Below are 25,595 nucleotides of genomic sequence, written 5' to 3' on the forward strand. Positions count from 1 at the left end.
CAAACTAAAACGTAGGATCTACATTCCACATCCATGTCCAGTAAGACTCACGACAGTCTAGCAAAGACCGTATTAAACTTGTACTAAACACTGTCGTAAACATAAACGGAGAGCAGAGGTATGTCATACAGCATAGAGGCTGTTCAGAATCAGTACCCAATGTCCACACTATGATGAATCACTAATACACAGGAGTATAGTCTAGATGCAAGCCCAGTTTAACGGGGAACATAACATTAGTCCACTTCCACTGATGACATCTTGATGAATAAACTCTCCAAACAAAATCGATGATACCGCTGCAGCCAGTGTGAGAGGCACAGACCCCGGGGCGGCCCCAACTAAATTGCAGACAGTGGTGTCTCCACTTTATTCGACAGAAAAAAGCACGCACACTTTCTTCCTTTGTCTGTCTCCCACACACACACACACACACACACACACACACACACACACACACACACACACACACACACACACGTAAGAGAGCCAGGGTAATGACACAGATACAGTACCCTTAGGGCCACCCACCGAGAGGCAAGGGGCAAGTGTTGATGCTGCTATTGTTATATAGTATCTTGGCTCTCTCAAAGCACACTGGACGCCTCATTACTCCAAACACAGCAGAAACACAAACAACAATGGAGAGAGAGAAGAGACTACAATATTACAAACCATAAAATACTGTATCTATTTGGAGAAGTAATCAGAGAACTGCATCTTCATCTAGTGTTTCATTTCTTCACCATGACACCAGTCCTCACATGACATTGAACTTCAAATCAATTACTTGCCATAGCGAGACTTACTTCAGAATGTGCGTTTTTCTCTATGTGCCGTGTTGTGTTTACTCTGGTGGTCTCCATAGGCCTGCCCTCCTGTCACATCCAAGGCCTACTGTCTCTCTGTGATGATTGACGGAGGAGGTTTGAGGTTCCTGTCATGCCCTGATGCCTGACATCGTATATATGGAGGGAGGGGGAGTGGAGGCTGCTGTCAGTCTGCATGATGATGAAGACCGTTGAGATTGGAGAGTGAATATGCTAAGCGGACTCACTCACAGAGTTGTCGTGTCTTGACTATCATTAATGTGTTTGACCGTTATTTTATAAAATAATTACATACCACGTTCAATTATTACACGATTCAATTAATCATAACAATTAGTTATGTAGTAATCTGGGGCACCACAGGAAAAGTTATTTAACGAGTTACTATATCCCGACTAAAGTCACAGTCAATTCATTAATTCTCATTACCTCATATCAGTCTCATTCTGAACATTGACTTCAAATCTGCACGAACCCTAGCATAAATGACGAATCAGCGATATACCAATTGGCTTATTTATTTACTAACTAACTAAATAATCACAGAATTACATAAACACACAAACAGGATATCTTACACATTGATTACTACACAATGCAATGAAAAATCCCTAGTGGACTAAAACGATATGACGGCTTGTTACACAAAATGGCGGATTCAAAAGAGCGGGAAAGGGAGAGAAAGAAATTACACTATCGTACAGACAGCTGATAACTATGCTAATAAAACGCAAATACTTTGCACATGAACGACCGCTCATTCGAAAGAATTGTAATGTACATATTTACGTGTGTATGTCTTTGCTGTCTCTCTGTTGAAAACACTCAATCCATCTACAGGGAATAAAGTCTCTGGTTGTGTAAGTCTCTGGTTGTCCACCAGAGATCAATGTCTTTTGTAGTAGTAGCTTCTTGGTTTCGGAGTGTCTGTGAAAACAGATCTTCCAGAGGAAATGTTCGTTGGAATGAGATCCCAAAACAACACATAGGCCCTAGATGCACAGGCTCAGTAGCTCAGTTGGTAGAGCATGGCGTTATTTTACTCGCGTTAGGCTGTCAACTAAAGAGCTGCGGGTCCCGACAGAGATCATTGCGGCACGGTCTGCATTTTCCATGCTGCAGGTGGGATCGGGAGGTCTGGCAGACTACTTTGGGATGAAAATATTTTTGTTGTCCCGCAGATTATTTGTAAACGGTAGTCTTACTGCTTTGTATGCGTTAGCCTAGGCCTACCTATCTATTGTATTAAAAGCTCCTCTCTGTCGCATTATTCACACTGCTTCAGCTTCAGCAACCTACCTCTCCTCTTCTAGATGGGCAGGTGAGATCAAATGTGCCTAGCATGTGTGTTCTCATTGAAATAGAGTAGTCTGCCAATGCGTGGGCTGAGAATCACTGGCAGTTATTTTTACAAGAAAATGTACTTCATAAATATGATTATGCAATAGTTTACTACATGCCTAGAAATAAATACTGATCACACAAAATTTGTCTCCATCTGAAAATCTTCCCACTACTAACAGGGACGCTATGAAATAGCTCAAGAGAAAATGCAAGTCTTTCCAACTCTGCTCTCTCCAAACTACGTCTGGCATATTGGCTGAGATAGCCTAGTATACCGCTAGCTTCATATAATGGTCCACATGAGAATCTATGGTAATTTAACCTAGGCTATTTCTTAGATTATCATCATTTTGATCTTGCCTATAAGGTGCAAAATTGTTGGGAACAGGGCTGGCAAGTGACGGCCAGACAGTGCACGATCGAGACGGAACTAGCTAGCTAGCCAACCGGATTCTCCAACATTCTCCTAACAGCTTTTCATACCACAAGGTAAGATTAAAAACAGTAGAATTTAATAAGCAACCACTATTATGTGACTATCAAACGTTGCTGCTTAGCTTAGCTGCCTGGCAAGCTAGCTAGCATGTTAACAGCACAGTAAAGATACAGTAGCTTTAGTATTCATAGGCAAGAGAACTGTCAAAGTTGGTGAGATCAAAAATATTATGCAATCTGCTAATGTTACCAAGGTCAAGTTATTGCCCATTTTAGTAAATGCTATTGAGCCATTTTAGCTGGCTAAATTCATTAGCTTTCTAGCTAACGTTTGCTATCTATGTAAATAGCTAATTATATACGTGACAATACTGTAAGCTAACGTTACAGTAGCAATGCCAATTCAATGGAGGGAGCAGTCTGGGTTAGTGTCACCTGATTTCCTTTAGACTTTTTTAGCTAGGTAGCTACAGTGGCTTCAGAAAGTATCCATACCTCTTGACTTATTCAATTCAAATTCAAAATTGATTAAACATTTTTTTATTCCTGACCAATCTCCACACAATATTTGTAAATGTATTGAAAATTAAATACAGAAATATCTCATTTACATCAATATTCACAACCCATAGTCAATACACTTTAGAATCCCTTTGGCAGTGATTACATCTGTGAGTCTTTCTGGGTAAGTCTCTAAGAGCTTTGCACACCTGGATTGTACAATTTTTGTACATTGTTATTTTTAAAACTCTTCAAGCTCTGTCAAGTTGGTTGTTGATAGACAGCCATTTTCACATCTTACCATACATTGTTAAGCTGATTTAAGTCAAAACTGTAACTAGGCCACTCAGGAACATTCAATGTCATCTTGGTAAGCAACTCCAGTGTATATTTGGCCTTATGTTTTAGGTTATTGTCCTGCTGAAAGGTAAAAGCAGACTGAACCAGGTTTACCTCTAGGATTTTGCCTTTGCTTAGCTCTATTCCGTTTCTTTTTATCCTTAAAAAAAACTCCTTAGTCTTTGCCGATGACAAGCATACCCATAACATGATGCAGTCACCACCATACTTGAAAATATGAAAGTCGGTACTCAGTGATGTGTTGAATTTGCCCCCAAACATAACGCTTTGTATTCAGTAAATAAAATGTATTTCTTTACCACATTCTTTGCAGTTTTACTTTAGTGCCTTATTGCAAACAGGATGCATGTTATGAAATATTTTCTGTACAGGCTTCCTTCTTTTCACTCTGTCATTTAGGATAGTATTGTTGAGTAACTACAATGTGGTTGATCCATCCTATTATAGCCATTAAACGCTTAACTTTTTAAAAGTCACTATTAGCCTCATTGTAAAATCCCTGTGCGATTTCCTTCCTCTCCAGCAACTGAGACAGGAAGGACGCCTGTATCTACGTAGTGTAATTAATAACTTCACCTTGCTCAAAGGGGTATTCAATGTCTGCATTTTTTTTACTCTACCAATAGGCACCCTTCATTGTGAGGCATTTTTAAACCTCCCTGGTCTTTAAGAATCTGTGTCTGAAATTAACTGCTCAACTGAGGGACCTTACATATAATTGCATTTGTGGGTTAAAGAGATGAGGTAGTCATTAAAAAAATTATGTTAAACTCTATAATTGCACAAAGAGTGAGTCCATGCAACTTATCATGTGACTTATTAATCAAATGTTTTACTCCTGAACTTATTTAGGCTTATTTAGCCATAACAAAGGGGTTGAAAACTTATTGACTCACTCTTTTTTCATTTTTCATTCATTTGTAAACATTTCTAAAAACATAATTCCACTTTGACATTATGGGGTATTGTGTGAAGGCCAGCGACACAAATTCTCAATCTAATATCTTTTTATTATTCCGATGTAACACAACAAAATGTGGAAAAAGTCCAAGGGTGTGAATACTTTCTGAAGGCACAGTACACACACCGATGAACACAAACACACAGGTGAGCGGCACTAAACAGCCAAGCGCCCGGGTCTGTCTCTTTCTATACTCTTAGAAAAATACATTTCAGGAATCCAAAAGGGTTCCACCGGCAACCAAAAAGGATTCTACCTAAAAAACAAAAAAGGGTTATCCTATGGGGATAGCCAAATCTCTCTTTTGGAACCCTTTTTTTTAATGTAGCATTAGAAGAAGCCTTCCCTGCAAACAGAAACAGTGCATTGGAGGCAGGCTCATTATTGATCCCCCCCACCCCAACATAAATACACAGGCACACACAGGCAAAGTGGAAGGAAGAAGGATAGAGACTTACTTTGTCGTCTTGGTGGCCAGCAGCTGGCTGGGTGTCCTTGCTGTGATTGTCAGCGGTAGGCCTGGCACTCCCCTCTGTCTGGCCGTCCTCTGGCTCGCTCTGCTGATGGGTACCCGACTGTTGGGGGGAGGAGGGGAGAGTCTCCATTGCCATCTGTATGCCACTCTGGATGTCCATCTTCCCCTGCACTGCCATTCCATGGAGCGAGAAGAGAGGAGGGGGAAAGAGAGAACCAAAGAGCGAGTAAGGGAAGAGAAATAGGAAACACACATTCACACACATGCAAGCGGATGTGCAAATACAGTACCAGTCAAAGCTTTGGACATACCTACTCATTCAAGGGTTTTTCTTTATTTTGACCATTTCTCTACATTGCAGTATAATAGTGAAGACATCAAAACGTTGAAATAACATATGGAATCATGTAGTAACCAAAAAAAGTGTTAAACAAATCCAAATATATTTTATAGTTGAGATTTTATTCTACAATGTAGAAAATAGTAAACATATAGAAAAATCCTGGAATGAGTAGGTTTGTCCAAACTTGACTTGTACTGTAATATACAATTTATTAGGTACATCACCCAGTTCACAAAAATGGTTTGCTTCTACAGACAGTGAGTCACGTGCCGTGGCTTGCTATATAAAGCAGGTAGCCAGATGTCGAGGCATTGTTACTGTTCGATAGAATCTTAGAATTTTCAAAACGAGTGACCTAAGTGTCTTTGAGCGTCGTATGATTGTCGGTGCCAGGCACAACAGGTCCAGTATCGCAGAAACAGCCAGCCTACTGGGCTTTCATGCATGACAATGGCTAGGGTTTTAACAAGAATAATGTGACAGACAAAAAACTTCCAGCCAGTGGTAAGCAAAAGCAGCTTGTTGATGAGAGGTCCAAGGAGAATGCCAAGAATCATGCAAGCTAAAAGGGGGACCACAAACAGGCAAATAATGGCGCAGTACAACAGTGGTGTGCAGAACGGCATCTCGGAACGCACAACTCGTCAGTCCTTGTTACAGATGGACTATTGCAGCAGACCACCACAACGGATTCCACTCCTATCAGCTAAAAACAAGAAGAAGCGGCTCCAGTGGGCACCCGATTACCAACACTGGATAATTGAGGAGTGGAAAACCGCCACCTGTTCCAATGAATGCCAGTTCCTGTTGCGTCATACTGATGGCAGTCTGGATTTGGCGTCAGCAGCATGACGACGAGCACGCAGATAAGCTTCCCGGAGAAGGTTTCTGACAGTTTGTGCAGAAATTCTTCGGTTGTGGTCTCAGACAGATCCCGCAGGTGAATGTGGAGGTCCTGGGCTAGTGTGGTTATATGTGGTCTGCGGTTGTGAGGCCAGTTGGCCATAATGCCAAAATCTCTAAAACGAAGGTTGAGGCGGCTTATGGTAGATAAATGAACATTAAATTCTCTGGCAACAGCTATGGTTGACATTCCTGCAGCCAGCATGTCAATTGTACACTCCCCTCAACTTGAGACATCTTTGGCATTGTGTTGTGTGACATAACTGCACATAGAGTTTAGAGTGGCCTTCTATTGTCCCAAGCACCTGTCCCCAGCAAAAGGTGCATCTGTGTAATCAATCAATCAAATGTATTTATAAAGCCGATGCCAAAGTGCTATACAGAAACCCAGCCTAAAACCCCAAACAGCAAGCAATGCAGATGTAGAAGCACGGTAATGATCATACTGTTTAATCAGTTTCTTAATGTCACACCTGTCAGGTGGATAGATTAACTTGACAAAGGGGAAATGCTCACACTACAGGGATGTAAACCAATTTGTGTACAAAATTTGAGAGAAATAAGCTATTTGTGCGTAAGTAAAATGTTTGTGATTTTTTTTATTTCAGCTCATGACACATGGGACCAACACTTTACATGTTGCCTTCATATTTTCGTTCAGTATAAATCAGCTCAGTTTTGATGAGTGACCAAATTGTTGGGAAAGACACTTCACGACGGCGCTGTGAATCTTTGGCCTCTCCAAAAAGTACCATAGCATTAGCTCTGTGCACATAAATGCATTCATACATTTCCATAAGGCCAAATAGGGTATATATACAAAACATATATATAATCTCAATATCATGGAGGGCAATATATACTGGACATATTGGATTTAACTGTCGTCCTATTAATACATTATTTTGTAGATTCATCCAACTCAATAAAGTCAATTATTTGTATTTTCATTATTCAGCACTGTAGGCCTACAGATAAGTATGTATTACAATGTAGCCCAGCGGTTCCCAAACTAGGGAAAGCGAGCCCATGCAGAGTAGCCTGATATGAAAACGGAGTCACCAGAGAATTTCCAAAATCCTGAAGGAAAAAAATATATACCAAAAAATATATTATTAGATCGTCTTTGTATCTCACAATCATTGTAAAAATTCCAAATGAAAATGTTTCCAATCTAAAGGATGCAATTCAACCAGAGAACCCTAAACTACAACATTTGTGAAAATGAAAGAAAAAAAACAGTTTACGAGTTTAGATAATTGACGTTAAAGCTTTAAAAAAGCAGTTTGCTTAGATTATTCCCTATGGGAAAGTAGGTGAATTGCATTAAACCGCACCAATTAGACGACAAGGTACCTATCGTGTTTCTTCCCGGGTTTATTCTCTATTCGAGGAAGGTTATTCGAGGATCTACTTGACAGCTTTAGGTCAGTCTGAGTAGACTGAAGGATAATAACGAAAATGCACATTTAGCCTAACTCTCTTCCTACGCGTTGACACAATATCAGTATGTTGTGCCTGCACCTAGACTGTACCCAGACTAGTAGCCTAGTGAGGATACAATGTGCCAACAGCTAAATGTGTTGAACGTAGCTAGCTAACGTAATAGACACAAGTCGCTAGAACACCGAAATACCTGTCACCAGCGCTCCTGGTTATGTCAGTAGCTGCATATCAATGACGAGGAAGATGCGGTAGTGTAACTTGCTTTTACATCTCTGTTGCTTTTTTTGACGCAGAACACCACAACCGTCGGGGACAAAATAATACGTACAAGGTTAATTAAGTAGAGGGGAGTATAACAACTAATGTAGAAGAGGCAGCGGTGCGGTTCGTTTCGCTACTGACGACACGGCAGTGACGGCAAGGTGGAGCCGCACAAACTGCCGGTTTAATGAGAAGGCGTGTCCTTGCGCGCTGTCACAAATCCTCCTCCGCCTAAAAAAAAGGTCCCGGTTCCCGTGGAGCCAGGGTCATCAAGAGTAACTGTCAAGGGAAGAGGATGGAAGAATGGGATTCATGGCGTTGTGGTGCTACTTTTTGGTGCGTCAAATGTTGTCACTAAAGTCACAGTCAAGGAATTCACAGTTCAGTCTTACAGCAACACGTACAGTATGATCTAGGCCTACTTCACAGCATTGTGCTCCGATTATTATAACAGTATTGTAAACTCACCAAGACCACATTGTTGACAGCAATGGGTCTTCAAACACAGTTTCAGCTTCTTCAAATTATTGGGTTCAGAAATTCTATTTAGCTTTTTATCAATATAAATGCATGCAATCACCTTGAATAGAATGTGTGATAATTGAAAATACACGAGAGTATAACCTGTTACCATTCTAATATTTTATTACTTTTTTTCTGTTCTGTAATAACAGCTACCAAAATGTTTTATATTTGTGTAAGGTGCAAACTATAACCACAAGGTGGCAACACACACTTTTATAATGGACTCCAAAAGTAAAGCAACGACAAACCTTCATAAAGTAATTTCCCCAATTGTAATTTGTTTTCTGCTTACAGTAAGCATTGCTAATTGCCCAGAGCTGGTCTTTTGAGAGCTGGAATGATTTAAAATAATTTAGCAATATCCGCACATGCTGTTGCAACAACATACTTTTATTATTGGTATTAAATCCATTTAATTAGCTGGGAAAAGTACTTGCTTTGCACGGAGATGATCGAGAGAGGAGAAAGATCTCCAAGGAGGGTAGTAAAAATGTCTGAAAACATTTTAATTATGTGCTCTCACCATGAGTTGAGCTGTTGGGGGGGGGGGGGGGCTCAGACCAAGACTCTCTCGTCTGTTCACACAGGCTGCGGCTGAGGAGTCACATGGGAGTTGTCCATGGATGTATCCCGAATGACAGCCTACTCCCTATATAGTGCACTGCTTTTGATGAAAGCCCATAGACATGGCACCCTGTACCCAATATTGTGCACTACAAACATTTGGGAGCCATTTAGAACACAGCCCATGCCTACATCTACTCAGGGGCCATTCATACTGATGCATCATCCAAACAGAATGGCACCCACCCAAACGAACAACTGCTCCGGGGGCCTTCGTCTGTGTTATAACGGCAGCCATCGCCAAGGAGACAGGCTCTGTGTGGAATTGGAGCTCTGTGGCTGTCTGCTGTAAGTAACTGTACACAGGCCCATCGGGCTGGGCTTGGTTTAAACCAGCAGGGACATGGACATGTCACCCCCCTATCCATCCGGTGCAGACAGATGTTTTCTGGGCATTGTTGTTCCGCCCCATTGGTAATTGTTTTCTTTCAGGAGCGGCCAAGGGCTGAGGTGCCAGGGAGTGCCTAAGGATGCAGGCGGTTGGCAGATCCACGCGGCTCAGCGTCCAGCATTCCCCCTTCCATCCAGCATCTCCATGTGGTTTGAATAAATGACAGACAATGGGAAAACAATGATTTTGTCAGCAGAGGGTAGGCCTAAGAAGCTGAGTGTCGAGTTTTCTGACTCACAACATGTCCACTATTTTTAAGATAATGATCTAATTATGCTAGCAAATGAAACACCGACATAATGAACTCTCCATTTACAACTGGGTTAGTCTTCTCAAAGGGTATTTTTCATCATGACATATGTGCAGTAAGTTGAACATATTTGTACTTGTTTGCATGGTTATAGTAACAACTTCACTGTATGCCCAAAGACATGCTATGCAGTACTCTACTGCTTTAGCCCATAGAGCTCTGATCTGGTCTTAGCAGACACGTATCAGACAGTTGGCCTCCAACTGGGCCTGTCAGAGTCATCAGGATCCGCTGAGGGACTCCATGTTGAAAATGGATCCAATTAACAATTGAGTAATCAAGGCCCTTACAATCAGGCCATTATCCAGTCTTTGGTAAGAGGACACTGTTTGACAGACAGTAAGGCCTTGAATGTAAGCCACTAGAGGGCACTTGCACACTTCTAATTGCAAGCTTGGCCCCTTACAGAACACAGGCGTTTGGCCCTGAAGTTCTTGAAAGTAATCGCTGATTATAAATGACTGGATAGGTGAAAGAAATGTGAAAGAGCCCTCGCTTTCACCTTTCCAATCATGTAAGATCAGTAATTACTTCAAGGAAGGGACCGAAAGAAGAATGCCTTTCAAATGTATTCAAACAGGGCCTATACTTCAGAAACATAGACCCCTCACTGTGGGTTTCCAGTAGGCCTTCGTTTTATGCGGAACATGCATAATGTTCACATCATACATGTCAATCTACTGAAGGCTTATAGAGTATACAACGAATCAGTTTCAATAATAATTGTAGTGGCTAACCAAGTCACAAGATCCCGATAGCCACTTAGTCTTTCTAGACATCGGGGGTTGCTGCCCCCAATTTCAAATGCTCCTGCTTGGGTTAGGGGTCCCCAATTACATTTCAGGGGACAGGAACAGCTATAAATCATGTGTGCACTGCAAATTGACCGCAAGAATCCCAACCAGATATAGTATTTAAGAAAAACGGGAATAATTTCAAACCTTGACTACATTGGGATACAATCACATTAACTCTTGAAAACTCCAGGGAGCATACTGCCTTCTCCCTACAGTTTTCAGCCATTCGCTTCGCCCACCTCTGTCTCAAGTGAACTACAGTCCCAACGCTGTGTTTTAACGTTTAGAAACGTCTCTTAATCATTGCTTGCGATAACGGCTTTCGAAACATATGGCCCTCATCTTTCATCAGCGAGAAATAATCCCTCAAACACAAAAGATACCGACTTTAGCAGTTTTGCATAGATCCACACAGCTTTGGGTGCCTCCATTCGATTAAACTACATTTCCCCTACACTTCCCGAGTTACGCTTATACACATGTGTTCGGCGCATGCTAGACAGCTAATTAGCACAGGTGGTCGCCTCTTGTCTTCCGCCTGTTTTCCGTAAACAAGTACTGTAACATGGAGATAAGGCCTTGTGGGAACACTAACCCTAACAAGATGTATCAATTGAACCTTTTGTTTTTTGAAAATCATTTCTCACTGATATGAAAGATAAGATCCTTATGCTTCCAATGGTGTCCCGCAAGCGACGCCTGTTCATGTTCAGATTGATCATCAAGGATCTTAACAAAACCCCGTACAGAAGACACCTTTGTTCAATGACTCTTGTGCAATGTAATGGAATTGAGAGTCATGGTCAAAGGCTACGATCACATACAGTATGCCTTTATTTATGTGTTGGAACAGATTTCCTCAATTAAAATCACTTTGAACTCATTTCCTGGTCATTTTACAGTCCAAGAACAAAAACAATATAAAAAGATCTATATTTATTTTTTGTTATGAAAACTGGGGGACAAATAAAATCACAACAACCACATAAATAGGCCAAAATGGCTCCTACAACAATGCTTTGTTGTCTTGTATAATACTATTACAATGTCTTTGTAAGGATTTCCTTTATACAGTATACTAAGGGACATAATTTAAAGTATTGCTTATTTATTTTTAACCAGGAAAAGACACTTGAGGTTAGAAACCTCTTTTGTGAAGGGGACCTGGCAAAGATAGTTAAGACAGGACACAGTAGAGCCAAGGTTGATGCACAAGCCATGTGGTTGTTCTCATCCCTCCACTAGAGAGAGTGCCAACTCAACACACAGAGCCTTGACTGTAGCCAGGCTGTCCTCATCTCAATGTCTGCCACACTTCTGTCAAGTTTGCCTTAAAAGCCATGAAGAATGACAGATGCAAGGTGTGGGACTTTTGCCAAAGAGTGTTGTGAGTATCGTGACCATATAAGAAGCACACAAAAGGCCTGGAACATGCAATCAGTCATCAGAAGGATATTAGAATGTAGGGCAATGGGTTTCAATAATCTGTACCTAAGTGCTTTAGTATTAACACAATATTCTATGTGAAAAAAATCCAGATAACCCTCTGTGTCTCATTCCCTGGCATCCATTTTATATTAGAACATACCTAGAATCTGTGGAAATGTTCTTCAGAGACAAAGGTTGTAGCAGCGTTGGACGTCTGACTGTCAGTCCCTAGCTCTACTGTACCACCACCACCCCACTGACACCTGACAGAGCGCAAGGGGGTGAGGCCCAAGCCGTGAGACCGTGGAGCCCGGGTGGAGGGCAGACCTCTTAAGCTGCTGTGGTTAACAGCAGCACGTCTCACGTGTACGCTAACACTACGCTGCCTGGCAGGCTGGCTGATAAACAACGGCCAAGCCTGATTATGGAGTAGTACCTTCGGGCCAACATTTCTCGCAGGTTGATGTTTATTGTCATGAATCTTGCCCTGGAGGCAGAGCTATTTCCACTAGATGTATCGTAAAAAATACATGAAATCGAAAATGTGCTATTTGGTCTTCATTTAAGGTTGGGCGTTGCTGTTAGCAGTGTGGCACAGGTTAGGGTTAAAGTTACGGTTAGGGTTAGTTTTAAAATCCGATTGGACGACTTTGTGGCTGTGCACCCTCATGAGATTATATATTTTTACAATTTTAGTAATTTAGCAGACACTTATCCAGAGCAACTTACAGTTAGTGCATTCATCTTAAGATAGCTAGGTGGGACAAACACATATCACAGGGGGGAGGAGGCAGAAGGTAGGGAGAGGCAGTTCCTTTTGCTGCACTGTAGGCAAGCACCATTGTATTGAAGTGGATGTGAGCTTCAACTGGAAGCCGGTGGCGTGTGCGGAGGAGCGGGATGACATGGCAGAACTTGGGAAGGTTGAAAACCAGGCGGGCAGAGAGTTGCAGTGGTCCAGACAGAAGATGACAAGTTCCTGGATTAGGACCTGTGCTGCTTCCTGTGTGCAGTAGGGTCATACTCCTCGAATGTTGTAGAGCATGAACCTGCAGGAGCGAGTCACTGCTTTGATGTTTGCAGAGAATGACAGGGTGTTGTCCAGGGTCACACCAAGGTTCTTTGTGCTCTGGGAGGGTGACACTAAAGTTGTCAACCGTGATGGAGAAGTTGAGCTTGAGGTGGTGGGCCGACATCCAAGCTGATATCTGCCAGGCACACAGAGATGTGTGTCGCCACCTGGGTGTCAGAAGGGGGGGAAGGAGAAAAGTAGTTCAGTATCATCCTCATAGCAATGATAGGAGAGATTATGTGAGGATGTGAAAGGCCCGAGTGACTTGGTGTATAGAGAGAAGAGTAGAGGCCCTAGAACCAAGCCCTGGGGGACAACAGTATTGAGAGTATGTGGTGCAGATACAGACCCTCTCCACGTCACCTGGTAGGTGCGGCCTGCCCGGTAGGAGGTAATCCAAGAATGTGCAGAGCCTCAGACACCCAGCCCTGAGAGGGTGGGGAGAAGGATCAGATGGGTTACGGTGTCGAAAGCAGGGGATAGATCTAGGAGGATGAGAACAGAAGAGTAAGAGTCAGCTTTGAGAGCCTCTGTGACAAAGAGAAGAGCAGTCTCAGTAGAGTGACCCGTCATTAAGCCTGACTGGTTAGGGTCAAGACGATCGTTCTGAGAGAGATAATGAGAGTTGATCAGAGACAACACGCTAAAGTGTTTTGGAAAGAAAACTCAACTCATGTCAGATGAGTCGAGTTTTGGTTTCTTGAGGAGGGGAGCATCTCGGGCCATTTTGAAGGGTTGTGGGTTCGTTTCCCATGAAGGACCAGTGCAATAATAAAAGGTATGCACTCACTATTGTAAGTCGCTCTGGATAGGAGTGTCTGCTAAATTACTCAAATTGTCTAATGTTAATGTTTCTTAGGGTTAGAGGCAGAAGTTTGACATTTAGAGTGATATAAAGAAGCTTTAGCAGCAGATACAGAGGAGGAGAAGGTAAGGAGGAGGGAGCTAAAGGATGATAGGTCCTCCAGAAGTTTAGTTTTATTTCCGTTTTTGCTTAGCTGCCCGCAGCCTTGTTTTGTAAGCTCTCAACGAGTCACGGAGCAGGGGGGGAGGGACGAGCCGGCCAGGAGGAAAGGGGACAGTGTGAATCATAGGATGAGGGAAGGGAGGATAGCAGGGTTGAAGAGGAGACAGGAGGGAGAAGGATTTAGCAGAAGGGAGAGATGATAGGATAGAAGAGGACAGAGTAATTGGAGAGACAGAGAGAAGATTGCGATGGTGCATGACCATCTGGGTACAGGCTGAGTGGCTAGGGTTGGAGGAAAGGGAGACAGAAAACTAAACAAAGTAGTGATCAGAGACCTGGAGGGGGGTTGCAGTGATATTAGTAGGTGAACAGCCTCTAGTAAAGCTGAGGTCTGTCTTATAGGGGATTGGGAAAAGGGGAGGTCAAAAGACGCAAGGAGGGGAAAGAGAGTCAGAAATAAATTAATCAGAGGCAGACGTCACGAGGTTGAAGTCACCAAGTACGAAGAGCGGTGCACAATCGTCAGGAAATTATATTATCAAGGTCATGCTCATTGAGGAACTCTCCAAGGGCACCTGGTGGGCGATAGATGACAACAATGTTAAACTTGAGTGGACAAGTAACAGTGGACTTCAAATGAGGCGGAGAAGGACAGGTGAGAGGGACAAAAGAGAAAAACTCCAGTTAGGAGAAATTAGTAGCCCTGTGCCACCACTGCGATGACCGGATGCTCTTGGATTATGACACTAAACATAATCAGATGAAGAGAGCAGCTAGAATAGCATTGTTTTCTGGGTGGATCCAGTTCTCCGTCAGGGCCAAAAAGTCAAGGGACTGAAGGGCAGCTGAGGCTGAGATGAACTTGACAATCTTGATAGCAGATCGGCAGTTCCAAACGCTGCCGGAGACCCAAATTCCACATGGGTTGTGTGCACAGGGAACACTATATGCTTTTGAGCCAATCAATTGTGTTGTGACAAGGTAGGGGTGGCATACATAAGATAAACAGCCCTATTTGGTAAAAGACCAAGTCCATATTATGGCAAGAACATAAAAAACATAATAAACAAATAGAAACAACAGTCCATCATTACTTTAAGACATGAATGTCAGTCAATCCGGAACATTTCATGAAAGTTTCTTCAAGTGCAGTTGCAAAAACCACCAAGCACTATGATAAAACTGGCTATTATGAGTACCGCCAAAGGAAAGGAAGACACAGAGTTACCTCTGTTGCAGAGAATAAGTTCATTAGAGTTAACTGCACCTCAGATTGCAGCCCAAATAAATGCTTCACAGAGGTCAAGTAACAGACACATCTCAACATCAACTGTTCAGAGGAGACTGTGTGAATCAGGCCTTCGTGTTCGAATTGCTGCAAAGAAACCACTACTAAAGGACACCAATAATAAGAGACTTGCTTGGGCCAAGAAACACGAGCAATGGAAATTAGACAGGTGGAAATTTGTCCTTTGGTCTGGAGTCCAAACTGGAGATTTTTGGTTCCAACTGCCGTGTCTTTGTGAGACTCGATGTAGGTGAATGGATGATCTAAGCATGTGTTTTTCCCTTCGTAAAGCATGGAGGAGGAGGTGTTATAGTGTGTGGGTGGTTTGCTGGTGACATTGTTTGTGATTTATTTCAAATCCCATCTGGTTTGGGCTTAGTGGGACTATCATTTGTTTTTCAACGGGACAATGACCCAACACACCTCCCGGCGGTGTAAGGGCTATTTTACCATGAAGGATAGTGATGGAGTCCTGCATCAGATGACCTGGCCTCCACAATTTTAGATGGTTTGGGATAAGTCAGACCGCAGAGTGAAGGAAAAGCAGCCAACAAGTGCTCAGCATATGTGGGAACTCCTTCAAGACTGCTGAAAAAGCATTGCAGGTGAAGCGGGTTGAGAGAATGCCAAGAGTGTGCAAAGCTGTCATCAAGGCAAAGGGTGGCCACTTTGAAGAATCTCAACTATAAAATATATTTAGATTTGTTTAACACATTTTTGGTTACTACATGATTCTATGTGTTATTTCATCATTTTGACATCTTCACTATTATTCTACAATGTATAAAATAGTACAAATAAAGAAAAGCCCATGAATGAGTAGGTTTGTCCAAACTTGTACTGTATGTCTCATCACAATTCTATCTTGGAGATGTACGTACTATTGGACTTCATCGCATAGTTTCTGCTTTAACATGCACTGTCAACTGTGGGACCTTATATACATTTACATTTAAGTCATTTAGCAGACGCTCTTATCCAGAGCGACTTACAAATTGGTGCATTCACCTTATGACATCCAGTGGAACAGCCACTTTACAATAGTGCATCTAAATCTTTTAAGGGGGGGGGGGTGAGATGGATTACTTTATCCTATCCTAGGTATTCCTTAAAGAGGTGGGGTTTCAGGTGTCTCCGGAAGGTGGTGATTGACTCCGCTGTCCTGGCGCCGTATATATAGACAGGTGTGTTTATTTCTAAATCATGTCCAAACAATTGAATTGGCCATCAAGTTGTTGTGACTTGTCAAGGATGATCAAAGAAAATTGGATGCACCTGAGCTCAATTTGGAGTGTCATAGCAAAAGGGGAGTGAATACTTACAGTAAGCTCCAAAAGTATTGGGACAGTGACAATTATGTTGGTGTTTTGGCTCTGTACAGCACTTCGCATTGGAAATGATACTATGAGGTTAAAGTGCAGATTCTGAGCTTTAATTTGAGGGTAATTTTCATCCATATCGGGTGAACCGTTTAGGAATTACAGCACTTATTTTATATGGTCCCCTCATTTTAGGGGACCCCTTTGTATTGGGACAAATTCACGTATGCGTGTTAAAGTAGTTGAAAGTTTTGTACTTGGTTCCATATTCCTAGCATGCAATGATTTCATCAAGCTTGTGACTTGGCAAACTTGCTGGATGCATTTGCTGTTTGTTTTGGTTGCATTTTAGATCATTTTGTGCCCAATAGAAATGAATGGTAAATAATGTCTTGTGTCATTTTGGAGTCACTTTTATTGTAACTCAGAATACAATATGTTTCTAAACACTTCTACATTAATGTGGATGCCTCCACGATTACCGATAGTCCTGAATAAATCGTCAATAATGATGAGTGAGAAAGTTACAGACTCACAAATATCATACCCCCACGACATGCTAATCTCTCACCATTACAATAACAGGGGGGTATAATATTTGTGCATCTGTAGCTTTGCTTTCTTGCCCCACCGCATCACTTTACACACAGAAGATCTCCACTGTCTTTCTGTGACCACGGACAACTTCAGAAAGAATTTAGCAGTGACGATAAATACAAAGTTGCCCATTTATTTGCATAACAAGAGAAGGACATAAAGACGCTTCAAATGAACCCTGAGATCTCTGTATTAAAAGATAAATAAAGTATAGGCTACGTAGACCTATATATTTGAACGATATTGAAATTCAATTTGTTGTTAATTGTTCATTCAATTTGTACACGACTGTCCAAACTTTTTGCCTCTATATAGCCTATTTCATGATGTGCCAAATCTTGAATTAGTGTATTATTATAGGGTAAGCATTAGAATATGCCGCTTCAATGTTTGTAGCCATAGGTGATAATATCTCTCTAGGAGATGAACCGTTGTCAGTATTGGGGAATAATTATAATACTAAGGTAAGATTGGAAAGGGAGAACACTGATCCAGGAGCAGTGCTTTCTTTCTTTCGATCCTATCAATATCGACACATGCCTCAACAAAGCACTTAGCAAAAGTTCCATCGCTATTGGGGAACCGGGCCCAGGTCATGTGCATACCAAAATATGGGATACAATGCTAAACATTGTATGTAGACTGGTCCTGATTCCTAATCAACCTACAGTTTTGGCTGCTAGCATAGACCATAGACCCTGTGAAACCAAGTGACCAATAGACTTGTTCGTTTGTTAGTGCACATTTGTGTGCGTGTGTGTGCGTGCGTGCAGGTGTCCGTGCGTGTGTCTGAGCGCGCATGTGTGTGCGTGAGCATGCATGCTTCGTGCGCATGTGTGCATGCGTGGAGATACTGTGCTTGGTCACCGGTAGTGAGTCATACCTGTCAGAGCCATCATATCCACAGCTCTGATGTAACCGTGCTGACTCAGACCCCATCAACCCCCAGATCACTAGGCCAGGCAAAGTTCAGACACTTACTAATGTTCCACACCATCTCCAAAATACACCTACTGCTGCATCAGAGAAAGGCTAAAGCCATAGTCACAAAATCAATCTTAGCCAATAGATGATCAGGTTCATGGAAAATGGAAGTATTGGATCTCTTTTGAAATGTCCATTGACATGTTGATGAAATCCATGTAACAGTAGCAGCAGTCGTTAGCTAATAGGGTGCGTTGCAGTAATTTAAAGTACATTGTAGTCATTTGCATTTCATTTCAACTAGATGTGGTACAGAGGCACAATGTGTTCCCTGAGATGTGGCACTGCTCAAAATAATGAGCCGACACAACGTGTGTCAATCTGGATGTGTGTGTGTGTGTGTGTGTGTGTGTGTGTGTGTGTGTGTGTGTGTGTGTGTGTGTGTGTGTGTGTGTGTGTGTGTGTGTGTGTGTGTGTGTGTGTGTGTGTGTGTGTGTGTGTGTGTGTGTGTGTGTGTGTGTGTGTGTGTGTGTGTGTGTGTGTGTGTGTGTGTGTGTGTGTGTCAGCTTTAGGGAATGCATAGTACGAATGTGGCAAATCGTTTTTTGAAAGGCTTCGTGGGGTGTGAATTCTAGAAGAATAACTACGTAATTAGCTTTACTGTGAGCGTCTAATTTTCTCAAAAAAAATACAGCCTCCCATCATTGCTGTTAATAATCGTGTTTATTTGATTTTAAAATAAAACATTTTCATTCCTGTTATTTTCTGTACATCTAGTTATTCAGGTTTCAACATTGTATTAAAAAAAAAAAAAAGATCAATCAACACATTTCTCTTTAAAAAAGTCTTCACCAAAAAATAAGATATTAAAATGAGGTATAGATACATTACAATAAACAGTTCACTTCGTTGCAATAAAGTAGTTCAAAGGAAAGGAAATCCAATATGCAGTCTGCATCAATTATAACATGATTGTGACAATTTTTGCAGCTTCATCCATGAGCTGGTCAGACTTGGTCAGAACTGACATTGGGTTTATAAACAACTAATGATTGAGCCATAGTTCGATGATTCTGTATTACAAAGCATGTGAAATTCAGTAATACAATTGACTGTGGGTGTGTGCGTGCATATGCATATGCCTGTGTGTGTGTGTGTGTATACGCGTGTACGTGCGTGTGTTGTCTCCAAACCAGGTTGAATCATTAGGAGGTGATTCTCACTAACAAGGTCTTAGGAGCTGTCAGGAAAGATTCACAAGCAGGTTTCGCCACGATGAGGAGAAGTGTGACAAGTCTTATCAGGGTCTTTACTGTTGCCGGGTGTGTTTTTAAAACAGCCCTCTTTATTTGGAGTGAATGTGTTCTAGCGAGGTCTCTGCTGTTGTTGTGCATTGATTAAAAGTGTTTTCACGATTACCCCTAGCGAGTCTATTCCAGTTTAACAGGGTTAGTTGCAGTTTTAATGAAGGGTATGTAATCATTACAAGTGAAAAGGGTTTCACACAAGCTCATTGCCGGTGTCTTGTGTTGTTGTGAGGAGAACTTTGGCACTCCACAGGGGTAGGTCTTGTTTCCACTTGTTTTCTGTGATGAGGGGTACTTGGTCAGGAAGAGCAGGAGGGTGTTAAACGCATTAATTGCGTTATCCGTCATATGGAAACTTGTTTTTTTGCTGCACCACTGGTACAAGCAGCAGGCTCTGATACCATTTGTATGGGAAGAGGGGAGGAAATCTGTTTGTACTGCTGTTGATCTCTCCTTGCCCGCACATTAGTATTGGTTTTATGGATTTTGGTCCCTTTTGCGTACATCGGCGTGAGATCCTTTTCTTTTACAGCTTCGCACACAGTCAATGTGTTTTTCTACTGAACTCCTATTCAGCACTTAAACTATAATAGACTGCAAAGACACATGCAACACGTCCACATGCTACACGTCCACATGCAACAAATCCACATGCAACACGTCCACATGCATTCCTCAGACACTCACAGGTGTTGCTCCTCTTCCTTAGTCTGAGGACACTTGAGCATTAAAGAGCCTTAAATATTCCCCCCAAAATATCAAATCAATATTTTCTTAAATAATGTAAAAATGTATCCGACGACTATGGATTGAGTGTCCCGTGTAAGCTCAGTTGGTAGAGCAGGTCGCGGGTTCAATTCCCATGGGATGCCTAATATGAAAATGTTTGTACTCACTACTATAAGATGCTCTGGATAAGAGCACGTGCTAAATGTTTTTCTGACAGATTGCAGTTCCGCTTTTCACTTGCCCTCAAATGATAATCTCACTTCTCTTTTTGAACCCATTACTACGAGTGCAAGATGTTCCTAAGAGATTGAACATTGAGTGAACATCCCAGCAACAGCACAGCAACGCTTCCACGTGTCTACTCGTATCTGACGAACGTGTTTGTGTATTCCTGTACACTCGTCTGTCAGTTCAACTACTATATCTGAAGACAATACTTTCAACAAACACAAGATGCAACACACTAGACACGTATTTGAATGATGTATTGCGGCCTCTGACCTTTTTCCTAGCATTCTCTGATTGGGCCAATAGATTTAAAATGGCTGACTTGTGAAGCCATAATGAAGTGACTGTCATGTTATTGACAGGGGAGCCCAGTGCTTTGGAGGGAAGCAGAGCTTCCAACCGAGGGCCTCCGATAGACAGATTATTACCGTGGCCTTTTTAATGAGTTAACGTTCCTCTTCTGTCACTGTTCACTCTGAAGGGAGAGGTGCTGTATTCCCCTATCACAGCTGCAAAACAGAGGTGTAAATTAAAGCAAACAGGGTAAAAAAAAAATATTTAAAAAACTATGTAGATGTAAGTAGGCTACAGTATTCCAGTGATTTAAGTGTGAAATGTATTTTCTGCTGTGGAACAGACTATAGGGGAGAGCAAGCGGGATATTTGTTATTGTATTCACAATATGGTGTGTGTTTGGTGTCGTGTGTGTGTGTGTGTGTGTGTGTGTGTGTGTGTGTGTGTGTGTGTGTGTGTGTGTGTGTGTGTGTGTGTGTGTGTGTGTGTGTGTGTGTGTGTGTGTGTGTGTGTGTGTGTGTGTGTGTGTGTTTGGTGTCGAGTGCGTGTGCGTGTGCGTGTGTGTGTGTGTGTGTGTGTGTGTGTGTGTGTGTGTGTGTGTGTGTGTGTGTGTGTGTGTGTGTGTGTGTGTGTGTGTGTGTGTGTGTGTGTGTGTGTGTGTGTGTGTGTGTGTGTGTTTCTGTTGTGTAAGTGCATGGGGATGCCCATGAAGGTGTAATTAACAGTCAGACACAGTGTTGAAATTCACTGCTGCTGTTTTACCAGTCCTGAGGATGCTGTCACTGCCCTCAAGTAACTGTTAACCTTGATGGCTGACGGCTGATTTGAGAACAGTGTGACAGGTGTAAATTTAACATACAATTCAGCAGCCCCCCCACACTAATCCAATTATTTTCTGAACCTGTGGGAATTTGATTAAAATCCCAGTACGGTGGTTGGAAATAACATGCTTCTGTTAAATACTGTAGCTACATTTTCAAGTGCATATTATGGAGCGGTGCATTGAGATGTCAAAAACTGTTTTTATAAATCAATGTTCTGCATTTTGTATCAATGATTTAGCAGTCATCAAAATGATTGTAACTATACACTTGTTTATATTGTTTAAAAAAACATAACGCTTGTGTATTACCTATTTAAAATACCAATGCTTTGAATATAATATTTAATTATAGATCAAAACAAAAGAAGCTAAGAGAGAAAGACAACAGAATGCTTTGGGGGGGGGGGGGGTGAACACAATACACCGTACATAACAAGGCATCTTCTTGGGGATAGAAAAAAACATACCACTTTCAGAATGTGCAAGATCTCATGCAGTTGTCTCTCTCTCACTCTCTAGCCCTCCTCTCTGTCGGCGCTAAATCACACATTAGTACAGCCAGTGGAAGTGTTGACAGTTTTACAAACAGAAATGTAAAACGCCATACTCAAGGGGTCTGAGAGATAAGGGGTGAGTCGAGCAGGGCAGGAAACAATGCAAAATGTGGTCTAGAGAGGCATCTAATGCCATACAAACACCTCAATGACTGAGGTTATTTTAATTATATACAGAACGAATGCCAAACCAGAAACAACTTTAGCCTCCGCTCAGTGTGTAGAGGAAGAGGGGGTACCCTGTAGAGAGGGAGAACACTGTTGTTCGCTACTATCCATGGCATTTCCTGTAACCTTTTGCTTCCTGGCACCTTACTCGAAAGCAAGTGTGGTAAATATGGCAAATAAAGAACAGCAACAAAAAAAAGCCAGTGTCAAGCAAACAAAACCTTGATAATTCAAAATAAAAAATACTGACCAAATTACTGCGTACAGGAGCTCATCAAGTTGATAAATATCTGCACACCAAGACAGTCGTGAAGAAGGCACGACAAAACCTATTCCCCCTCAGGAGATTTGGCATGGGTCCTCAGATCCTCAAAAGGTTCTACAGCTGCACCATCGAGAGCATTCTGACGGGTTGCATCATTGCCTGGTATGGCAACTGCTCGGCCTCTGACCGCTTGGCCCTACAGAGGGTAATGCGAATGGCCCAGTAGATCACTGGGGCCAAGCTTCCTGCCATCCAGGACCTCTATACCAGGTGTCAGAGGAAGGCCCTAAAAATTGTCAAAGACTCCAGCCACCCCAGTCATAGACTGTTCTCTCTGCTACCGCATGGCAAGCGGAACCAGAGCGCCAAGTCTAGGTCCAAGAGGCTTCAAAACAGCTTCTACCCCCAAGCCATAAGACTCCTGAACATCTAGTCAAATGGCTACCTAGACTATTTGCAGTGCCCCAAGCCCCTCTTTACACCGCTGCTACTCTCTGTTGTCATCTCTACATAGTCACTTTAATAACTCTACCTAAATGTACATACTACCTCAACTGACCGGTGCCCCCGCACATTGACTCTGTATCGGTACCCCCCTGTATATAGTCTCGCTATTGTTATTTTACTGCTGCTCTTTAATTACTTGTTACTTTTATCTCTTGATCGGCTATGAAAAGCTAACTGACATTTACTCCTAAGGTGCTGACCTGTTGCACCCTCGACAACTACTGTGATTATTATTATTTGACCATGTTGGTCATTTATGAACATTTGAACATCTTGGCCATATTCTGTTATCTCCTTCAGGCACAGCCAGCAGAGGACTGGCCACCTCTCATAGCCTGGTTCCTCTCTAGGTTTCTTCCTAGGTTCTGGTCTTTCTAGGGAGTTTTTCCTAGCCACCGTGCTTCTACACCTACATTGCTTGCTGTTTGGGGTTTTAGGCTGGGTTTCTGTACAGCACTTTGAGATATCAGCTGAGATATGAAGGGCTATATAAATACATTTGATTTGATATCTTATTCTTATCCGTATTTTTTTTAAACTGCATTGGTTAGGGGCTTGTAAGTAAACATTTCACTGTAAGGTCTACACCTGCTGTATTCGGCGCATGTGACTAATGCAATGGGATTTGATTTGATTTGAATGACATGAAGCCTATGGAAACATCATTATTTTCAACACCAATAAACTCAAGGAAACCCACACACTCACATAAAACACACTTTCAGGTGCAGACTTAGTTAGTACAGTGTGGTTTGGCCTAAAATATTAGCTGCATAGTGACTCTCCACTGTTGGTCAGCACACACACAACGTAAGAGAAATCAGCGATAGACGTTCCCCATGGGTTGTGTTGGCCTGCTGAGTACCGCTCCGGTTTAGGAACCGCCAAGACCATTCAGATAGCCTTGTCTAATCATAACATAGATCTATTTGTCATGTTTTGTCATATATTGTCTTGTCATTATGCTTTCCCTTCTGTTCGTTTCCCCCTGTTGGTCTTATTAGGTTCGTTCCCTTTTTCTATCCCTCTCTCTCCCCCTCCCTCTCTCTCCTCTCTCTATCGTTCCGTTCCTGCTCCCAGCTGTTCCTATTCCCCTAATCAATCATTTAGTCTTCCCACACCTGTTCCCTATTTTGTCTTCTGATTAGAGTCCCTATTTCTCCCCTTGTTTTCCACTTCTGTCCTTGTCGGATCCTTGTCTATTGTTCACCGTGCTGTGTCTGTGTATCGCCCTGTCGTGTCGTGTTTCCCTCAGATGCTGCGTGGTGAGCAGGTGTCTGAGTCTGCTACGTTCAAGTGCCTTCCCGAGGCAACCTGCAGTTCAAGATCGAGTCTCCAGTCTGTTCTCGTCATTATGAGTGGAATTGTGTCTTATGTTTGTAGAATTACTTTACTGGATTAAAGACTCTGTTTTCGCCAAGTCGCTTTTGGGTCCTCATTCACCTGCATGACAGAAGGATCCGACCAAGAATGGACCCAGCGACTATGGATTCTCTCTACTCTACTCTCGAGTTCCAGGGAGCGATGCTCGGCAGACACGAGCAGGAATTGTCTGCTGCTCGACATGCCGTTGAGACCCTGGCCGCTCAGGTCTCCGACCTCTCAGGACAGTATCAGAGTCTTCGTCTCGTGCCACCAGCTACTTCCGGTTCTTCCGAGCCTCCGGAACCTAGGGTTAATAACCCACCATGTTATTCTGGGCAGCCCACTGAGTGCCGCTCCTTTCTCACCCAGTGTGATATAGTGTTCTCTCTCCAACCCAACACATACTCAAGAGAGAGCTCGGATTGCCTACGTCATATCACTCCTTACTGGTCGGGCTCGGCAGTGGGGCACAGCTATCTGGGAGGCAAGCGCTGAGTGTACTAACAATTATCTGAACTTTAAAGAGGAGATGATAAGGGTTTTTGATCGCTCAGTTTTTGGGAAAGAAGCTTCCTGGTCCCTGTCTTCCCTATGTCAAGGTAATCGATCCATAACGGATTACTCTATAGAGTTTCGCACTCTTGCTGCCTCCAGTAACTGGAACGAGCAGGCGTTGCTCGCTCGTTTTCTGGAGGGACTCCACGCTAAGGTTAAGGATGAGATTCTCTCTCGGGAGGTTCCATCCAGCGTGGATTCTTTGATTGAACTCGCTATTCGCATTGAACGACGGGTAGATCTTCGTCACCGAGCTCATAGAAGAGAGCTCGCGTTAACTGTGTCTCCCCTCTCTCCGACACTACCGTCTTTCCCCACTGACTCAGGTGTTGAGCCCATGCAGCTGGGGGGTATTCGCATCTCGACTAAGGAGAGGGAACGGAGAATCACCAACCGCCTCTGTCTCTATTGCGGTTCCGCTGGTCATTTTGTCATTTCATGTCCAGTTAAAGGCCAGAGCTCATCAGTAAGCGGAGGGCGACTGATAAGCGCTACTAGACGGTCCTCTCCGTCAAGTACATGTACTACTTTACCGGTCCATCTGCGCTGGACCGGATCGGCAGCTTCCTGCAGTGCATTAATAGACTCTGGGGCAGAGGGCTGTTTTATGGACGAAGCCTGGGCGCGGGAACATGACATTCCTTTCAGACAGTTAGGGGAGCCCACGGTCATGTTTGCCTTGGATGGTAGTCCTCTCCC

At 42.7% G+C, this 25,595-nt stretch overlaps 1 protein-coding gene across 2 annotated transcripts in view; it reads right to left on the reverse strand.

Annotated features, from left to right (window-relative positions):
- LOC124043663 (RNA-binding motif, single-stranded-interacting protein 3-like) overlaps positions 1-8,004 on the reverse strand; it is a 335,167-nt gene extending 327,163 nt beyond the window's left edge. The window contains exons 1-2 of one of the 2 annotated variants that reach the window (XM_046362469.1): positions 7,789-8,004; positions 4,890-5,072 (exon numbers count right to left, since the gene is read on the reverse strand). In XM_046362469.1, the coding sequence (XP_046218425.1) occupies positions 4,890-5,066 (177 nt within the window). In that variant the 5' untranslated portion in view covers positions 5,067-5,072; positions 7,789-8,004. Of the gene's footprint in view, positions 1-4,889; positions 5,078-7,788 lie in introns of both variants that reach the window. The other variant, XM_046362468.1, reaches the window with a different exon arrangement.
- Between the last annotated feature and the right edge of the window lie 17,591 nt (positions 8,005-25,595).

Source organism: Oncorhynchus gorbuscha, linkage group LG09, assembly GCF_021184085.1.
Source record: "Oncorhynchus gorbuscha isolate QuinsamMale2020 ecotype Even-year linkage group LG09, OgorEven_v1.0, whole genome shotgun sequence".
NCBI classification, from domain to species: Eukaryota; Metazoa; Chordata; class Actinopteri; order Salmoniformes; family Salmonidae; genus Oncorhynchus; species Oncorhynchus gorbuscha.